Raw genomic sequence first — 20,250 nt, 5'->3', positions numbered from 1 at the left:
AAATGGCGCCACACCAAACTGGATGTCTTCCGACTAGCTTGGAAAGACAGTACTGTGCAGTACCGAAGAGCCCTTACTGCTGCTCGATCATCCTATTTTTCTAACTTAATTGAGGAAAATAAGAACAATCCGAAATTCCTTTTTGATACTGTCGCAAAGCTAACTAAAAAGCAGCATTCCCCAAGAGAGGATGACTTTCACTTTAGCAGTGATAAATTCATGAACTTCTTTGAGGAAAAGATTATGATTATTAGAAAGCAAATTACGGACTCCTCCTCAAATCTGCATATTCCTTCAAAGCTCAGTTGTCCTGAGTCTGCACAACTCTGCCAGGACCTAGGATCAAGAGAGATGCTCAAGTGTTTTAGTACTATATCTCTTGACACAATGATGAAAATAATCATGGCCTCTAAACCTTCAAGCTGCATACTGGACCCTATTCCAACTAAACTACTGAAAGAGCTGCTTCCTGTGCTTGGCCCTCCTATGTTGAACATAATAAATGGCTCTCTATCCGCCGGATGTGTACCAAACTCACTAAAAGTGGCAGTAATAAAGCCTCTCTTGAAAAAGCCAAACCTTGACCCAGAAAATATAAAAAACTATCGGCCTATATCGAATCTTCCATTCCTCTCAAAAATGTTTGAAAAGGCTGTTGCGCAACAACTCACTGCCTTCCTGAAGACAAACAATGTATACGAAATGCTTCAGTCTGGTTTTAGACCCCATCATAGCACTGAGACGGCACTTGTGAAGGTGGTAAATGACATTTTAATGGCATCGGACCGAGGCTCTGCATCTGTCCTCGTGCTCCTAGACCTTAGTGCTGCTTTTGATACCATCGATCACCACATTCTTTTGGAGAGATTGGAAACCCAAATTGGTCTACACGGACAAGTTCTGGCCTGGTTTAGATCTTATCTGTCGGAAAGATATCAGTTTGTCTCTGTGAATGGCTTGTCCTCTGACAAATCAACTGTAAATTTTGGTGTTCCTCAAGGTTCCGTTTTAGGACCTCTATTGTTTTCACTATATATTTTACCTCTTGGGGATGTTATTCGAAAACATAATGTTAACTTTCACTGCTATGCGTATGACACACAGCTGTACATTTCAATGAAACATGGTGAAGCCCCAAAATTGCCCTTGCTAGAAGCATGTGTTTCAGACATAAGGAAGTGGATGGCTGCAAACTTTCTACTTTTAAACTTTTAAACTCTTTTAAACCATTAATCTTAATGGTTGTACAGTCGTCTCAAATAAAACTGTGAAGGACCTCGGCGTTACTCTGGACCCTGATCTCTCTTTTGAAGAACATATCAAGACAATTTCAAGGACAGCTATTTTCCATCTACGTAACATTGCAGAACCTTTCTGTCCAAAAATGATGCAGAGAAATGAATCCATGCTTTTGTTACTTCTAGGTTAGACTACTGTAATGCTCTACTTTCCGGCTACCCGGATAAAGCACTAAATAAACTTCAGTTAGTGCTAAATACGGCTGCTAGAATCTTGACTAGAACCAAAAAATTTGATCATATTACTCCAGTGCTAGCCTCTCTACACTGGCTTCCTGTCAAGGCAAGGGCTGATTTCAAGGTTTTACTGCTAACCTACAAAGCATTACATGGGCTTGCTCCTACCTATCTCTCTGATTTGGTCCTGCCGTACATACCTACACGTACGCTACGGTCACAAGACGCAGGCCTCCTAATTGTCCCTAGAATTTCTAAGCAAACAGCTGGAGGCAGAGCTTTCTCCTATAGAGTTCCATTTTTATGGAACGGTCTGCCTACCCATGTCAGAGACGCAAACTCGGTCTCAACCTTTAAGTCTCTACTGAAGACTCATCTCTTCAGTGGGTCATATGATTGAGTGTAGTCTGGCCCAGGTGTCCTGTGTGAATCTAAGTGTGCGTTCTCTAATTCTCTCCTTCTCTCTTTCTTTCTCTCTCTCGGAGGACCTGAGCCCTAGGACCATGCCCCAGGACTACCTGACATGATGACTCCTTGCTGTCCCCAGTCCACCTGGCCGTGCTGCTGCTCCAGTTTCAACTGTTCTGCCTTATTATTATTCGACCATGCTGGTCATTTATGAACATTTGAACATCTTGGCCATGTTCTGTTATAATCTCCACCCGGCACAGCCAGAAGAGGACTGGCCATCCCACATATGCTCTCTCTAATTCTCTCTTTCTTTCTCTCTCTCGGAGGACCTGAGCCCTAGGACCATGTCCCAGGAATACCTGACATGATGACTCCTTGCTGTCCCCAGTCCACCTGACTGTGCTGCTGCTCCAGTTTCAACTGTTCTGCCTTATTATTATTCGACCATGCTGGTCATTTATGAACATTTGAACATCTTGGCCATGTTCTGTTATAATCTCCACCCGGCACAGCCAGAAGAGGACTGGCCACCCCACATAGCCTAGTTCCTCTCTAGGTTTCTTCCTAGGTTTTGGCCTTTCTAGGGAGTTTTTCCTAGCCACCGTGCTTCTACACCTGCATTGCTTGCTGTTTCGGGTTTTAGGCTGGGTTTCTGTACAGCACTTTGAGATATCAGCTGATGTACGAAGGGCTATATAAATAAATTTGATTTGATTTGATTTGAGTAGAGTCCCCTCAGAGTCACCCTACTTCAATGAAGAGAGTTTCTCCATTCTAGAGGGGGAAATTAGTCACTTTCATGCCCAAGGCAACATACTGGTCTGTGGAGACCTGAATGCTAGAACAGCAGAAGAACAAGACACTATTAACAGTCATGGGGATAAACATCTACTAGGAAGCAATAACCTTTCCCTCCCCATATACCCCCACAGAAACAACTATGACAAAGTGAAAAACAAAAATGGAGTACAGCTCGTGAAGCTCTGTCGAACACTGGGTCTGTACATAGTCAATGGTAGACTGAGAGGGGACTCTTTTGGTAGGTACACCTACAGCTCTGTCGAACACTGGGTCTGTACATAGTCAATGGTAGACTGAGAGGGGACTCTTTTGGTAGGTACACCTACAGCTCTGTCGAACACTGGGTCTGTACATAGTCAACGGTAGGCTGAGAGGGGACTCTTTTGGTAGGTACCCCTACAGCTCTGTCGAACACTGGGTCTGTACATAGTCAACGGTAGGCTGAGAGGGGACTCTTTTGGTAGGTACACCTACAGCTCTGTCGAACACTGGGTCTGTACATAGTCAACGGTAGGCTGAGAGGGGACTCTTTTGGTAGGTACACCTACAGCTCTGTCGAACACTGGGTCTGTACATAGTCAACGGTAGGCTGAGAGGGGACTCTTTTGGTAGGTACACCTACAGCTCTGTCGAACACTGGGTCTATACATAGTCAACGGTAGGCTGAGAGGGGACTCTTTTGGTAGGTACACCTACAGCTCTGTCGAACACTGGGTCTGTACATAGTCAACGGTAGGCTGAGAGGGGACTCTTTTGGTAGGTACCCCTACAGCTCTGTCGAACACTGGGTCTGTACATAGTCAACGGTAGGCTGAGAGGGGACTCTTTTGGTAGGTACACCTACAGCTCTGTCGAACACTGGGTCTGTACATAGTCAACGGTAGGCTGAGAGGGGACTCTTTTGGTAGGTACCCCTACAGCTCTGTCGAACACTGGGTCTGTACATAGTCAACGGTAGGCTGAGAGGGGACTCTTTTGGTAGGTACACCTACAGCTCTGTCGAACACTGGGTCTGTACATAGTCAACGGTAGGCTGAGAGGGGACTCTTGGTAGGTACACCTACAGCTCATCCCTTGGCAGCAGCACTGTAGACTACTTCCTCACCGACCTAAACCCAGAGTCTCTCAGAGCCTTCACAGTCAGCCCACTAACACCTCTCTCTCAGACCACAGTAAAATCACAGTGTATCTGAGAAGAGCAGAACCCAACCATGAAGCATCACGGCCCAATAAATTACATGGTACAAAACAGGCCTATGTGCAAACAGAGTGAGTGCAAACAGTACAGAAATCTACCAAAAACAATCTCTCCTGGACAACTTTTTAGCCTTAACATTCTCCTTCAGCAATGAAGGTGTAAATTTGGCTGTTTGGAACATAAACTTTATATGTGACAAATTAGCCTCCTTGGCTAATTTAAAGAAGCATAAGAGCAAACCAGAAATAACAGATAATGAAAAATGGTTTGATAATGATTGCAAAAATCTAAGAAAGTCATTGAGAAATATATCTAATCAAAACACAGAGAACCAGACAACAAAAATATAGGCCTTCAATATGGGGAAACACTGAAGCAATACAAACACACCCAGAGAACAAAAAAGGAACAGCACATTAGAAATCAGCTGGATGGAATTGAGGAATCCGTAGAATCAAACCACTTCTGGGAGAAATTGAATAAATGAAACAAACCTCATCATGAGGAATTGGCTATCCAAAATGGGGATATGTGGAGAAATCACTTTCCAAACCTCTACAGCAGTATAACAAAGAGCCCAGAACAAAAAGATATACAAGAAAAATGACAAATCCTTGAATCAGCAGTCAAAGACTATCAGAATCCTGTGGATACCCCAATTACAGAAGAAGAATTATTGGAAAAACTATGCACTCTCCAACCCAAAAAGGCCTGTGGTGCTGATGGTATTTTAAATGAAATGATCAAATATACAGACCACAAATTCAAATTGGCTACACTCAAACTCTTCAACATTATCCTCACTGCAGGTATTTTCCCCGATATTTGGAACCTGGGATTGATCACACCAATCTATAAAAATGGCGAGAATTTTGACCCAAATAATTACAGAGGAATTTGCGTTAACAGCAACTTGGGGAAAGTTTTCTGCAGTATTATAAATAGCAGACTACATCATTTCCTTGATGATGACAAATATAAATTATATTTGGACACAGTTCTATTAGAACACACCAAAAGCTACACATATCTAGGACTAAATATCAGCATCACAGGTAGCTTTCACATGGCTGTAAATGAGATGAGAGACAAAACAAGAAGAGCATTCTATGCCATTAAAAGGAACATGAAAATCGAAATTCCAATTAGAATCTGGCTCAAAAATGTTGGGGTCCAGTCTCTAATAATGAATTTACCAACTGGGACAAACATCCAATCGAAATACTGCATGCAGAGTTTTGCAAGACTGTATTGCAAGTGCAAAGAAAAACTCCAAATAACACATGTAGAGCAGAATTGGGCCAATACCCCCTCCTCATTCGAATAGAAAAAAGAGCCATCAAATTTTACAACCATCTAAAAACAAGTGACCCCAAAACATTCCATCACACAGCTCTACAATGTCAAGAGATGAAACAATAGAAGAGTCCCCTCAGCCAGCCAGTTCTGAGGCTCAGTTCACCAACCCAAACCAACCCCATAGACAAAACAAGAAAAATATATCACCTATTGGAAAGACACCACAAAAAATCTAAGAAAACTTCAATGCTATTTGGCTCTAAACAGACAGACAGTACATGGTGGAAGACTATCTGACCACTGTGACTGATAGAAAACTGAGGAAAACATTGACTAGGTACAGACTCAGTGAGCACAGTCTGGCTATAGAGACCGGTCGTCACACACAAATCTGGCTGCCCAGAGAGGACAGGCTGTGCTCACTCTGCTCCAGGGGAGAGGTAGAGACAGAGCTGCATTTCCTATTACACTGTGACAAATACTCAGACCTAAGAGAATATTTCTGTCCCAAAATTATAATTCAATACATAGAATTTGAAACTATAAAATATGAAGAAAAATATATAATATTTATTGGGTGAAAAGCCAAAATGTGCAGTTTGAAATATCCAATGAATGTCGTTCCACTTCATGATTGTGTCCCACTTGTTGTTGATTCTTCACAAGAAAATAGTTTTATATCTTTATGTTTGAAGCCTGAAATGTGGCAAAAGGTCGCAAAGTTCAAGGGGGCCGAATACTTTCGCAAGGCACTGTATAACATGATGTCCTATGAGTGTCATCTGATGGAGATAATCAAAGGTTAGTGATTCATTTTGTCTATATTTATGCTTTTGTGACTGTGAAAAATGGCTTTGTGTGTTTTTGAATTTGGTGGTCATCTAACATAAATATATGTTGTGTTTTTGCTGTAAAACATTTAAAAAATATGACACGGTAAGGAGATTAACAAGATGTTTATCTTTCATTTGCTGTACTGGACTTGTTAATGTGTGAAAGTTAAATATTTCTAAAGAATATTTTTTTCAGTCGAATGGGAGGGGGTGCCCCCTAACCCCAACAGGTTTTAACAAAGCCATCACCTACAGAGAGATGAACCTGGAGAAGAGTCGCCTAAGCAAGCTGGTCCTGGGGCTCTGTTCACAAACACAAACACAAACACATCCCACAGAGCCCCAGGACAGCAGCACAATTAGACCCAACCAAATCATGAGAAAACTAAAAGATAACTACTTGACACATTTGAAAGAATTAACAAAAAAACTGAGCAAACTAGAATGCTATTTGGCCCTAAACAGAGAGTACACAGTGGCAGAATACCTGTCCACTGTGACTGACCCAAACTTAAGGAAAGTTTTGACTCTGTACAGACTCAGTGAGCATAGCCTTGCTATTGAGAAAGGCCGCCGTAGGCAGACCTGGCTCTCAAGAGAAAACAGGCTATGTGCACACTGCCCACAAAATGAGGTGGAAACTGAGCTGCACTTCCTAACCTCCTGCCCACTGTATGACCATATTAGAGAGACATATTTCCCTCAGATTACACAGATCCACAAAGAATTCGAAAACAAATCCAATTTTGATAAACTCCCATATCTACTGGGTGAAATTCCACAGTGTGCCATCACAGCAGCAATATTTGTGACCTGTTGCCACGAGAAAAGGGCAAACAGTGAAGAACAAACACCATTGTAAATACAACCCATATTTATGCTTATTTATTATCCCTTGCGTACTTTAACCATTTGTACATCATTGCAACACTGTATGTATACGTAATATGACATTTGTATTTATTGTTTTGAAACTTCTGTATGTGTAATGTTTACTGTTAATTTTTATAGTTTATTTCACTTTTGTATATTATCTACCCCACTTGCTTTGGCAATGTTAACACATGTTTCCCATGCCAATAAAGCCCCTTGAATTGAATTGAATTGAGAGAGAGTAAGAGAGAGAGAGTAGGAGAGAGAGAAAGAGAGAGAGTAGGAGAGAGAGAGAGAGAGAGAGAGAGAGAGAGTAGGAAAGAGAGAGAGAAAGAGTAGTAGAGAGAGAATGTGGGAGAGAGAGAGAGAGAGAGAGAGAGAGAGAGAGAGAGAGCGAGAGAGAGAGAGAGAGAGAGAGAGAGAGAGAGAAAGGGAGAGTGTGGTGTGTTTGTTTGTGTGTGTGTGTGTGTGTGTGTGTGTGTGTGTGCGTGCGTGCGTGTGTGTGTGTGTGTGTGTGTGTGTGTGTGCCTCACCTGTGGAGCAGCAGACATAAACTCTCAGTCTGAGGCAGCTGCGACCGTGGTGATGAGTGGGTGTAGCTGTTAACACACAAACATTTAATAAACCAGAAAGATTCAAACATGCTACCAGCGTGCACACATGATGATGTCATTTAGGACACCACTAGAACTGACACAGTAGTACTCCTCACCCATGGTATGTGGTAGTATTATACTGTAGCAATAGTATAGTAGTAGTATTATATTAGTAGTAATATAGTAATAATACCAAGACACACAAATAGTGGTATATGATAGTTGAATAGAAGTTGTATATTAAAGTACTGGCAATATCCATACTCACAGACATATTTATACTCCTGCGTATACTCACAGATGTAGTAATACTCCTGGCCCACGTGGTAGTGGTAGTAGTATAGTAGCATACTCACAGATGTAGTAATACTCTTGGCCCACGTGGTAGTGGTAGTAGTATAGTAGTATACTCACAGATGTAGTAATACTCCTGACCCACGTGGTAGTGGTAGTAGTATAGTAGTATACTCACAGATGTAGTAATACTCCTGACCCACGTGATAGTGGTAGTAGTATAGTAGTATACTCACAGATGTAGTAATACTCCTGACCCACGTGGAACTCGTAGCCCAGGGAGAAGGCGCTGTAGCGCTGGAACTTCTCTGAGAATTTGATTGGTGCGTGGGGGCGGTTACACTCCCACCTCTTGAAGCCCAGCTGGGGGTCACAGGTCCTGTAACCACGGTAGCTGACCATGTAGAGGATGTACTGCTCCCCGGTGCCCACCACGCGCTGGCTGTCATTGTAGTGGGGACAGTAGATGTCCAGGTAGTCGTTCACATTCACCTGCACCGTGTAGCCCTCCCTACGCAGACTGGAGAGACACAGCAGAGGAGAGGTGGGACGTTAGGAGCAATCATCTAATCAATTAATCAGTATGTAAATCTATCAATCAACCAACCAATCAATCATTAAATGAACCAGCTGATTAACCAACCAATCAACCAATCAGCCAACCGATCATTCAATTAACCAATCAATTAATCAGTATGTAAATCTATCAATCAACCAACCAATCAATCATTAAATGAACCAGCTGATTAACCAACCAATCAACCAATCAGCCAACCGATCATTCAATTAACCAATCAATTAATCAGTATGTGTATCTCCCCAAGCTGACTCTGGGCAGGGCTGTCACTGCAGGATTCTGTTGTCAAGTCAGAGTCAAGGGAAGTGTCATGTTTATAACCAGAGACACACTCTTCACTCTATATCCTCATAACCAATCATTCCCTGTTACACAGTCTTGCCTCCTGACCAATCACACCCTGTTACACACAGTCCTGCCTCCTGACCAATCACAACCTGTTACAGAGTCCTGCCTCCTGACCAATCACACCCTGTTACACAGTCCTGCCTCCCGACCAATCACACCCTGTTAACCTGTTTTGGGTAGGGGGCAGCATTTTCACTTTTGGATAAATAGCATGACCAAACTGAACTGCCTCCTACTCTGTCCCAGATCCTAATATATGCATACTATTATTAGTATTGGATAGAAAACACTCTGAAGTTTCTAAAACTGTTTTAATCATGTCTGTGAGTATAACATAACTTATTTAGCAGGCGAAAACCCGAGGACAAACCATTCAGATTATTATTTTTAAGTCTGTCTTTTCAATAAGTTTTCATGGGGAATCCAGAATTCTAATCAACTTTCCTGCAGTTCCTACCGCTTCCACTGGATGTCACCAGTTTGTAGAAATTGGTTGAGGTTTTTCCTTTGTGTAATGAAGAAGTACCATAGCTCAGAACGAGCGTCACTTCATGTGTACCTTTTTGATAGAGGCGCGTAACCAGAAAAGTAGCGTCAGTTTGTTTTGCTCCTGTATTGTACACAGATCATCCCGTCTTCAATTTGATTGATTATATACGTTTAGAAATACCTAAAGTTGTATTACAAAAGTAGTTTGAAATGTTTTGGCAAAGTTTACAGGTAACTTTTGAGATATTTTGTAGCGACGTTGCGTAAATTGGAAGCTGTGTTTTTCTGGATCAAACGCGCCAAATAAATGGACATTTTGGATATATATCGACGGAATTAATCGAACAAAAGGACCATTTGTGATGTTTATGGGACATATTGGAGTGCCAACAGAAGAAGCTCGTCAAAGGTAAGGCATGATTTATATTTTTATTTCTGCGTTGTGTCGCGCCTGCAGAGTTGAAATATGCTACTCTCATTGTTTACTGTTGTTCTATCATCAGATAATAGCATCTTATTATTTTGCCGAAAAGCCTTTTTGAAATCTGACATGTGGCTGGATTCACAACGAGTGTAGCGTTAATTTGCTATCTTACATGTGTAATTTAATGAAAGTTTGATTTTTATAGAAATGTATTTGAATTTGGAGCTCTGCATTTTCCCTGGCTATTGGCCATGTGGGACGCAAGCGTCACGCCTACCCCAGAGAGGTTAAACAGTCCTACCTCCTGACCAATCACACCCTGTTAAACAGTCATGCCTCTTGACCAATCCCACCCTGTTAAACAGTCCTGCCTCCTGACAGAGAGATCTCAGGCGTGTGAGTGTGTGTTCACTACAAGTGATAGTGTGACTGACTGTTTTTTTGCTTGAGTTTGTGTCTCTGTTGTTGTCCCCTAATTGCAGATAAGTACATCCACAGCATACAGGATGCAAAGAGTGTGTGTGTAGAGTGAGGGAGAGAGAGTATGTGTAGGGAGAGAGAGAGGGATAGAGAGAGGGAGAGAGAGTGTGTGGAGAGAGAGGGAGAGAGAGTATGTGTAGGGAGAGAGAGAGGGAGAGAGCGAGGGAGAGAGAGTGTGTGGAGAGAGAGGGAGAGAGAGTATGTGTAGAGAGAGAGAGAGGGACAGAGAGTGTGTGTAGGGAGAGAGAGAGGGAGAGAGAGAGGGAGAGAGAGTGTGTGGAGAGAGAGGAAGGGTAGAGAGAGTGTGGAGAGGGAGTTAGAGTGTGTGGAGAGAGAGGGAGAGAGAGCATGTGGAGAGAGAGGGAGAGGCAGAGAGAGAGTGTGGAGAGAGAGGGAGGTTAGAGAGAGAGTGTGGAGAGGGAGTAAGTGTGTGGAGAGAGAGGGAGAGAGAGAGAGTGTGGAGAGGGAGTAAGAGTGTGAGGAGAGAGAGGGAGAGGGAGAGAGAGAGTGTGTGGAGAGAGGGAGAGAGAGAGAGAGAGAGAGAGAGAGAGAGGGAGAGAGAGAGGGAGAGGGAGAGAGTGTGGAGAGGGAGTAAGAGTGTGTGGAGAGAGAGGGAGGTTAGAGAGAAAGTGTGTGGAGAGAGAGGGAGGAGAGAGAGAGAGGATAGAGAGAGAGAGAGTGTTGAGAGAGAAATAGAGAGAGACTGTGTTGCCTAGAGCACACAAAAACTAGACACACCTTGGCCTAAACATCAGCACCACAGGTAACTTCCACAAAGCTGTGAACGATCTGAGAGACAAGGCAAGAAGGACCTTTTACGCCATCAAAAGGAACGTACAATTCGACATACCAATGAGGATCTGGCTAAAAAAAACTGCACTTTATGGTTGTGAAGTCTGGGGTCCGCTCACCAACCAAGAATTCACAAAATGGGACAAATATCAAACTGAGACTCTGCATGCAGAATTCTGCAAAAATGTACAATGTAAAACACCAAATAATGCATACAGAGCAGAATTAGGCCGATACCCGCTAATCATCAAAATCCAGAAAAGAGCCGTAAAATTCTATAACCACCTAAAAGGAAGCGATTCCCAAACGATCCATAACAAAGCCATCACCTACAGAGAGATGAACTTGGAGAAGAGTCCGCTAAGCAAGCTGGTCCTGGGACTCTGTTCACAAACACAAACACACCCCACAGAGCCCCAGGACAACAACACAATTCGATCCAACCAAATCATGAGAAAACAAAAAGATAATTACTTGATACAATGGAAAGATTTAACAAAAACACAGAGCAAACTAGAATGCTATTTGGCCCTAAACAGTGAGTACACAGCGGCAGAATACCTGTCCACTGTGACTGACCCAAACTTAAGGAAAGCTTTGACTATGTACAGACTCAGTGAGCATAGCCTTGCTATTGAGAAAGGCCGCCGTAGGCAGACATGGCTCTCAAGAGAAGACAGGCTATGTGCTCACTGCCCACAAAATGAGGCGGAAACTGAGCTGCACTTCCTAACCTCCTGCCCAATGTATGACCATATTAGAGAGACATATTTCCCTCAGATTACATAGATCCACAAAGAATTTGAAAACAAACCTAATTTAGAAAAACTCCCATATCTACTGGGTGAAATTCCACAGTGTGCCATCACAGCAGCAAGATTTGTGACCTGTTGCCACGAGAAAAGGGCAACCAGTGAAGAACAAACACCATTGTAAATACAACCAATATTTATGCTTATTTATTTTACCTTGTCTCCTTTAACTATTTGTACATTGTTAAAACATATATATATATATATATATATATATATATATATATATATATATATATATATATAATATGACATTTGTAATGTCTTTATTGTTTTGAAACTTCTGTATGTGTAATGTTTACTGTTAATTTTTATTGTTTATTTCACGTTTGTTTATTATCTACCTCACTTGCTTTGGCAGTGTTAACACATGTTTCCCATGCCAATAAAGCCCCTTGAATTGAATTGAATTGAGACAGAGAGAGATGTTTCTCCAATAAAGCCCTTAAATTGAAAGTTAAATTGAATTGAGTGTGTGTAGAGAGAGGTATTAAATTGATTATGAATTGAATTAAGTGTGTGTAGGGAGAGGTATTAAATTGATGTTGAATTGAATTGAGTGTGTGTAGAGAGATTGAGGTACAGAGAGAGTGTGTGAGGAGAGAGAGGTATTGAAGAGGAACAGAGCCAGACTCAAGGACCCCAGGGTCACAAACTAGCTTTCAGAGTGTCAGAGGAGCTCTGGACCCTACACACACACACACACACACACACACACACACACACACACACACACACACACACACACACACACACACACCACACACACACACACACACACACACACACACACACACACACACACACACACACACACCACACACACACACACACACACACACACACACACACACACACCAACACACACACACCAACACACACACACACACATACACACACACACACACACACACACACACACACACACACACACACACACACACACACAGTGTCAGAGGAGCACTGGACCCCACACACACACACACCACTTGCCCCTATATACCCACAGCTCGTATATCAACGTTAGCACAACGTCGCACACACATCACATGTCAACGTTCAAGCGACGTTCCCCAAGCTCATATATCAGCATCACCCCTAAAAAGACTCTGGCTGACAGGGAGAGGTGGGCCGTGTGTGTGTGAGTGTGTGTGTGTGTGTGTGTGTGTGTGTGTGTGTGTGTGTATGTGTGTGTGTGTGTGTGTGTGTGTGTGTGTGACAGGAGGAGATGGATTCTTCCCTGACATGAAAAGCTCTTATTTTTCTCCTCAGCTCAAAAACAAGCCCCTCCCTGTCTGTGTGACTGAGAGAAGCTGCACAGTTCTAAATCATCACCAACACACACACACACACACACACACACACACACACACACACACACGCACACACACAGAGAGAAACACACACACACAGAGAAACACACACACACACAGAAACCCACACACACAGAGAAACACACACACAGAGAACACACACACACACACACAGAGAAACACACACACACACACACACACACACACACACACACACACACACACACACACACACACACACACACACACACACACACACACACACACACACACAGAAACACATAAAGGCCTTATGAATTCACAAGGGGGCAGCAGAGTGACACTGCAATCTCCAGCTCCCCTCTGGCTCTCCCCTCCTTCTCTCCATCTCGCTTCTATTTCACCTCTCTCCATTACTCTCCCCTCCTTCACTCCATTACTCTCCCCTCCTTCTCTCCATTACTCTCCCCTCCATTACTCTCCCCTCCATCTCTCTCTCTTTCTCTCCATCACTCTCCCCTCCATCTCTCTCTCTCCACCACTCTCCCCTCCATCTCTCTCTCTCCATCACTCTCTCCTCCTTCTCTCCATCTCTCCATTACTCTCCCCTCCTTCTCTCCATTACCCTCCCTTCCTTCTCTCCATTACTCTCCCCTCCATCTCTCTCTCTCTCCATTACTCTCCCCTCCATCTCTCTCTCTCTCCATTACTCTCCCCTCCATCTCTCTCTCTCTCCACCACTCTCCCCTCCATCTCTCTCTCTCTCTCTCTCTCTCTCTCTCTCCATCACTCTCCCCTCCATCTCTCTCTCTCCAACACTCTCCCCTCCTTCTCTCATCTCGCTTCTCATCTCGCTTCTATTTCACCTCTCTCCATCACTCTCCCCTCGATCCCTCTCTCTCCATCACTCTCCCCTCCTTCTCTCCATCTCGCTTCTATTTCACCTCTCTCCATCACTCTCCCCTCCATCTCTCTTTCTCTCTCTCTCTCTCTCTCTCTCCCATCACTCTCCCCTCCTTCTCTCATCTCGCTTCTATTTCACCTCTCTCCATCACTCTCCCCTCCATCCCTCTCTCTCCATCAATCTCCCCTCCTTCTCTCCATCACTCTCCCCTCAATCTCTCTCTTTCTCTATCTCTCTCCCATCACTCTCCCCTCCTTCTCTCCATCTCGCTTCTATTTCACCTCTCTCCATCACTCTCCCCTCCTTCTCTAAATCTCGCTTCTATTTCACCTCTCTCCATCACTCTCCCCTCCATCTCTTTCTCTCTCCATCACTCTCCCCTCCTTCTCTCCATCTCACTTCTATTTCACCTCTCTCCATCACTCTCCCCTCCAACTCTCTCGCTCTCTCTCTCTCCATCACTCTCCCCTCCTTCTCTCCATCTCGCTTCTATTTCAATCTCTCTCCATCACTCTCCCCTCCATCTCTCCGTCTCGCTTCTATTTCACCTCACTCCATCACTCTCCCCTCCATCTTTCTCTCTCTCTCCATCACTCTCCCTCCTTCTCTACATCTTGCTTCTATTTCACCTCTCTCCATCACTCTCCCCTCCATCTTTATCTCTCTCCATCACTCTCCCATCCTTCTCTCCATCTCGCTTCTATTTCACCTCTCTCCAACACTCTCCCCTCCATCTCTCTCTCTCTCTCTCTCTCCATCACTCTCCCCTCCTTCTCTCCATTTTGCTTCTATTTCACCTCTCTCCATCACTCTCCCCTCCATCCCTCTCTCTCCAACACTCTCCCCTCCATCTCTCTCTCTCTCATCATCACTCTCCCCTCCTTCTCTCCATCTCGCTTCTATTTCACCTCTCTCCATCACTCTCTCTCTCTCCATCACTCTCCCCTCCTTCTCTCCATCTCACTTCTATTTCAATCTCTCTCCATCACTCTCCCCTCCATCTCTCTCTCTCTCTCCATTTCTCTCCCCCCTTCCCTCCACCTCACTTCTATTTCACCTCTCTCCATCACTCTCCCGTCCTTCTCTCCATCTCGCTTCTATTTCAATCTCTCTCCATCACTCTCCCCTCCATCTCTCTCTCTCTCTCCATTTCTCTCCCCCCCTTCCCTCCACCTCACTTCTATTTCACCTCTCTCCATCACTCTCCCCTCCATCTCTCTCTCTCTCTCCATTTCTCTCCCCCCCTTCCCTCCACCTCACTTCTATTTCACCTCTCTCCATCACTCTCCCCTCCTTCTCTCCATCTCGCTTCTATTTCAATCTCTCTCCATCACTCTCCCCTCCATCTCTCCGTCTCGCTTCTATTTCACCTCACTCCATCACTCTCCCCTCCATCTTTCTCTCTCTCTCCATCACTCTCCCTCCTTCTATCCATCTCGCTTCTATTTCACCTCTCTCCATCACTCTCCCCTCCATTACTCTCTCTCTCTCTCTCTCTCTCTCTCTCATCACTCTCCACTCCTTCTCTCCATCTCGCTTCGATTTCACATCTTTCCAGCACTCTCCCCTCCTTCTCTACATTTCATTTCTATTTAGCCTCTCTCCATCACTCTCCCCTCCTTCTCTCATCTCGCTTCTATTTCACCTCTCTCCATCACTCTCTCCTCCATCTTTATCTCTCTCCATCACTCTCCCCTCCTTCTCTCCATCTCGCTTCAATTTCACCTCTCCATCACTCTCCCCTCCATCTCTCTCTCTCTCTCCATCACTCTCCCCTCCTTCTCTCCATCTCGCTTCTTTTTCACCTCTCTCCATCACTCTCCCCTCCATCTCTCTCTCTCTCTCTGTGTCTCTCTCTCATCACTCTCCCCTCCTTCTCTCCATCTCGCTTCTATTTCACCTCTCTCCATCACTCTCCCCTCCTTCTCTCCATCTCTCTCTCTCTCTCTCTCTCTCTCTCTCTCTCTCTCATCACTCTCCCTCCTTCTCTCCATCTCGCTTCTATTTCACCTCTCTCCATCACTCTCCCCTCCTTCTCTCCTTTTTGTTTCTATTTAGCCTCTCTCCTTCACTCTCCCCTCGATCTCTCTCTCTCCATCACTCTCCCCTTCTTCTCTCCATTTTGTTTCTATTTAGCCTCTCTCCATCACTCTCCCCTCCATCTCTCTCTCTCTCTCCATCACTCTCCCCTTCTTCTCTCATCTCGCTTCTATTTCACCTCTCTCCATCACTCTCCCCTCCATCTTTCTCTCTCTCCATCACTCTCCCCTCCTTCTCTCCATCTCGCTTCTATTTCACCTCTCTCCATCACTCTCCCCTCCATCTCTCTCTCTTTCTCTCTCTCTCTCCCATCACTCTCCCCTCCTTCTCTCAATCTCGCTTCTATTTCACCTCTCTCCATCACTCTCCCCTCCATCCCTCTCTCTCCATTACTCTCCCCTCCTTCTCTCCATCTCGATTCTATTTCACCTCTCTCCAACACTCTCCCCTCCTTCTCTATCTCTCTCCATCCCTCTTCCATTCCATCTCTTCACTGTTTTTTTCTCCCCTTTTCTCCCCTCTTCATCTCTCTCTCTCTCTTTCTCTCTCTCCATCTCTCTCCCTCCATCTCTCTCTCTCTCTCTTTTTCTCTCTCTCTCTCTCTCTCTCACTCTCTCTCTTTCTCTGTCTCACTCTCCCTCACTCTCTCTCTTTCTCTCTCTCTCTCTCTCTCTCTCTCTCTCTGCATCTCTCTCTCTCTCTCTCTCTCTCTCTCTCTCTCTCTCTCTCTCTTCCTCTCTCTCTCTCTCTCTCTCTCTCTCTCACTCTCTCTCTCTCTCTCCTTCTTTCTCTCTCTCTCTCTCTCTCTCTCTCTCTCTCTCTCTCTCTCTCTCTCTCTCTCCCTATCACTCTCTCAGTTCTAGGTCACGTCTCCAGGGAGATTATTATTCAATTATTGAATAAACATCAAAATGCTGCTCCAACGTCTCCCTCTCTCTCTATCACTCCTTCACGCTTCCTCTCCATCCCTTCATAATCTCCTATTTTCCTTTATTAATGCCTCCTCTTTCAGTCCTCTTCTCCTCCTTTCCCTTTCTATCCCTCTCTGTCATGTATATGAGGGGAGAAGATACACATCTCCCTCCCATCCTCTATTCTCTTACACTCTCTCTCCCCTTCTCACTCTTTTTCTCGTTACATCACTTCGTTCCCTCCAGTACTCTTGCAATTCTGAGAGGAAGAAAAAAATATCATAAAACGCTTCAAGGGAACTATATTTATATAGAGTGAGGAAAGGAGAGAGGGAGGAAATAGAGTGGTAAAGGGTTGTTGCACCAGGGAGCCATGGATGCAAATGGAGTGAGAGCACACAGAGAGAGAGAGAGAGAGAGAGGGGGGGGGGGGGATTAGAGTGGTAAAGGGTTGTTGCACCAGGGAGCCATGGATGCAAATGGAGTGAGAGCACAGAGAGAGAGAGAGAGAGAGAGAGAGAGCGAGAGGGGGGAAAGAAAGATGGAGAGAGAGAGAGAGAGAGAGAGCGAGCGAGAGAGAGCGAGAGGGAGGGAGAGAGAGGGGGAGAGGGAGAGAGAGAGAGAGAGCGAGAGAGAGAGAGAATGAGAGAGGGAAAGAAAGATGAGAGCGAGAGCAGAGAGAGCGAGAGATAGAAGATAGAGAGAGAGAGCAGAGAGAGTAATCTGATGAAGGATCATTTCACATCTCAGATAAAAGGATGCTCTGTGATTCTTCTTGCACTTGTATGTGCATGTGTGTATGCGTGCGTGTGTGTGTGAGCGTATGTGTGTGTAGTTGTATGATTAGAGCCCTAAATGACCCAAGCGTTTGTATTTTATATTTAGTTGATCAACACACACAGTGTCCGCCAGTAGAAGGAGGGGAGAGAAAATGAGAGAAGGTGAGTAGAGGAGAGAAGGAGAGGAGAGAAGGAGAGTAGAGGAGAGAAGGAGAGGAGAGAAGGAGAGTAGAGGAGAGAAGGATAGGAGAGAAGTAGAGTAGAGGGGAGAAGGAGAGGAGAGAAGGAGAGTAGAGTAGAGAAGGATAGGAGAGAAGTAGAGTAGAGGGGAGAAGGAGAGGAGAGAAGGAGAGTAGAGGAGAGAAGTAGAGGAGAAAAGGAGAGTAGAGGGGAGAAGGAGAGTAGAGGAGAGGAGAGGAGAGGAAAGGAGAGGAGAGGAGAGGAGAGGAGAGGAGAGAAGGAGAGGAGAGAAGGATAGGAGAGAAGGAGACAAGGAGAGTAGAGGAGATAAGGAGAGTAGAGGAACGAAGTAGGGGATAAAAGGAGTGTAGAGGAGAGGAGAGAAGGAGAGGAGAGGAGATGAGAGGAGAGGAGAGGAGAGGAGAGGAGAGGAGAGGAGAGGAGAGGAGAGGAGAGGAGAGGAGAGGAGAGGAGAGGAGAGGAGAGAGTAGAGGAGAGGAGAGGAGAGAAGCGAAGAAGAGGAGAGAAGGAGAGGAAAGAAGGAGAGGAAAGGAGAGAAGCAGAGGAGAGAAGGAGAGGAGAGAAGGAGAGTAGAGGAGAGAAGGAGAGGAGAGAAGAACAGGAGAGGAGAGAAGGAGAGGAGAGGATGAGAGAGAAAGAGAGTAGAGGAGAGAAGGAGAGGAAAGGAGAGAAGCAGAGGAGAGAAGGAGAGTAGAGGAGCGAAGGAGAGAGAGAGAAGGAGAGAGAGAGAAGGAGAGTAGATGAGAGAAGGAGAGGAGAGAAGAACTGGAGAGGAGAGGAGGAGAGAAGGAGAGGAGAGAAGGAGAGTAGAGGAGCGAAGGAGAGGAGAGAAGAAGAGGAGAGAAGGAGAGTAGAGGAGAAAAGGAGAGGTGAGAAGAACAGGAGAGGAGAGGAGGAGAGAAGGAGAGGAGAGAATAACAGGAGAGGAGAGGAGGAGAGAAGGTGAGGAGAGAAGAAAAGGAGAGGAGAGGAGGAGAGAAGGAGAGGAGAGGAGAAGAGAGGAGAGAGAGGAGAGGAGAGGAGAGAGAGGGAGTCATAAACAATTTCTAACCTATGGAGAGAGAGAGAGAGGAGAGGCAGACAGAGAGGAGATAGAATGAAGAGAGAGAGTAGAAGCTGACAGAGAGGAGATAGAATGAAGAGAGCGAGTAGAGGCTGACAGAGAGGAGATAGAATGAAGAGAGAGAGAGTAGAGACTGACAGAGAGGAGATAGAATGAAGAGAGAGGGAGTAGAGGCTGACAGAGAGGAGATAGAATGAAGAGAGAGAGAGAGGGAGTAGAGTCTGACAGAAAGGAGATAGAATGAAGCGAGAGAGAGGGAGTAGGGGCTGACAGAGAGGAGATAGAATGAAGAGAGAGAGTAGAGGCTGACAGAGAGGAGATAGAATGAAGAGAGAGAGCGTAGAGACTGACAGAGAGGAGATAGAATGAAGAGAGAGGGAGTAGAGGCTGACAGAGAGGAGATAGAATGAAGAGAGAGAGAGAGGGAGTAGAGTCTGACAGAAAGGAGATAGAATGAAGAGAGAGCGAGGGAGTAGGGGCTGACAGAGAGGAGATAGAATGAAGAGAGAGAGTAGAGACTGACAGAGAGGAGATAGAATGAAGAGAGAGAGAGTAGAGACTGACAGAGAGGAGATAGAATGAAGAGAGAGGGAGTAGAGGCTGACAGAGAGGAGATAGAATGAAGAGAGAGAGAGAGGGAGTAGAGTCTGACAGAAAGGAGATAGAATGAAGCGAGAGAGAGGGAGTAGGGGCTGACAGAGACGAGAAAGAATGAAGAGAGAGAGTAGAGGCTGACAGAGAGGAGATAGAATGAAGAGAGAGAGAGTAGAGACTGACAGAGAGGAGATAGAATGAAGAGAGAGGGAGTAGAGGCTGACAGAGAGGAGATAGAATGAAGAGAGAGAGAGAGAGAGGGAGTAGAGTCTGACAGAAAGGAGATAGAATGAAGAGAGAGAGAGGGAGTAGGGGCTGACAGAGAGGAGATAGAATGAAGAGAGAGAGTAGAAGCTGACAGAGAGGAGAAAGAATGAAGAGAGAGAGAGGGAGTAGGGCCTGACAGAGAGGAGATAGAATGAAGAGAGAGAGAGGGAGTAGAGGTTGACAGAGAGGAGATAGAATGAAGAGAGAGAGAGAGGGAGTAGAGGCTGACAGAGAGGAGATAGAATGAAGAGAGAGAGAGGGAGTAGAGGCTGACAGAGAGGAGATAGAATGAAGAGAGAGGGAGTAGAGGCTGACAGAGAGGAGATAGAATGAAGAGAGAGAGGGTGTAGAGGCTGACAGAGAGGAGATATAATGAAGAGAGAGAGAGGGAGTAGAGGCTGACAGAGAGGAGATAGAATGAAGAGAGAGAGAGGGAGTAGAGGCTGACAGAGAGGAGATAGAATGAAGAGAGAGAGAGAGGGAGTAGAGGCTGACAG

General features: G+C 45.1%; 1 protein-coding gene across 1 annotated transcript in view; it reads right to left on the bottom strand.

The window, feature by feature from the left end:
• Positions 1 to 20,250, bottom strand: part of LOC139405722 (ephrin-A3-like) — a 171,267-nt gene that overhangs the window by 69,957 nt on the left and 81,060 nt on the right. The window contains exons 2-3 of the mRNA XM_071148147.1: positions 8,017 to 8,300; positions 7,424 to 7,489 (exon numbers count right to left, since the gene is read on the bottom strand). Of these exons, the coding sequence (XP_071004248.1) occupies positions 7,424 to 7,489; positions 8,017 to 8,300 (350 nt within the window). The remainder of the gene's footprint in view (positions 1 to 7,423; positions 7,490 to 8,016; positions 8,301 to 20,250) is intronic.

Source organism: Oncorhynchus clarkii, chromosome 3 (assembly GCF_045791955.1).
Source record: "Oncorhynchus clarkii lewisi isolate Uvic-CL-2024 chromosome 3, UVic_Ocla_1.0, whole genome shotgun sequence".
Classification (NCBI taxonomy): Eukaryota; Metazoa; Chordata; class Actinopteri; order Salmoniformes; family Salmonidae; genus Oncorhynchus; species Oncorhynchus clarkii.
This window is presented reverse-complemented; position numbering and strand designations above follow the sequence as displayed.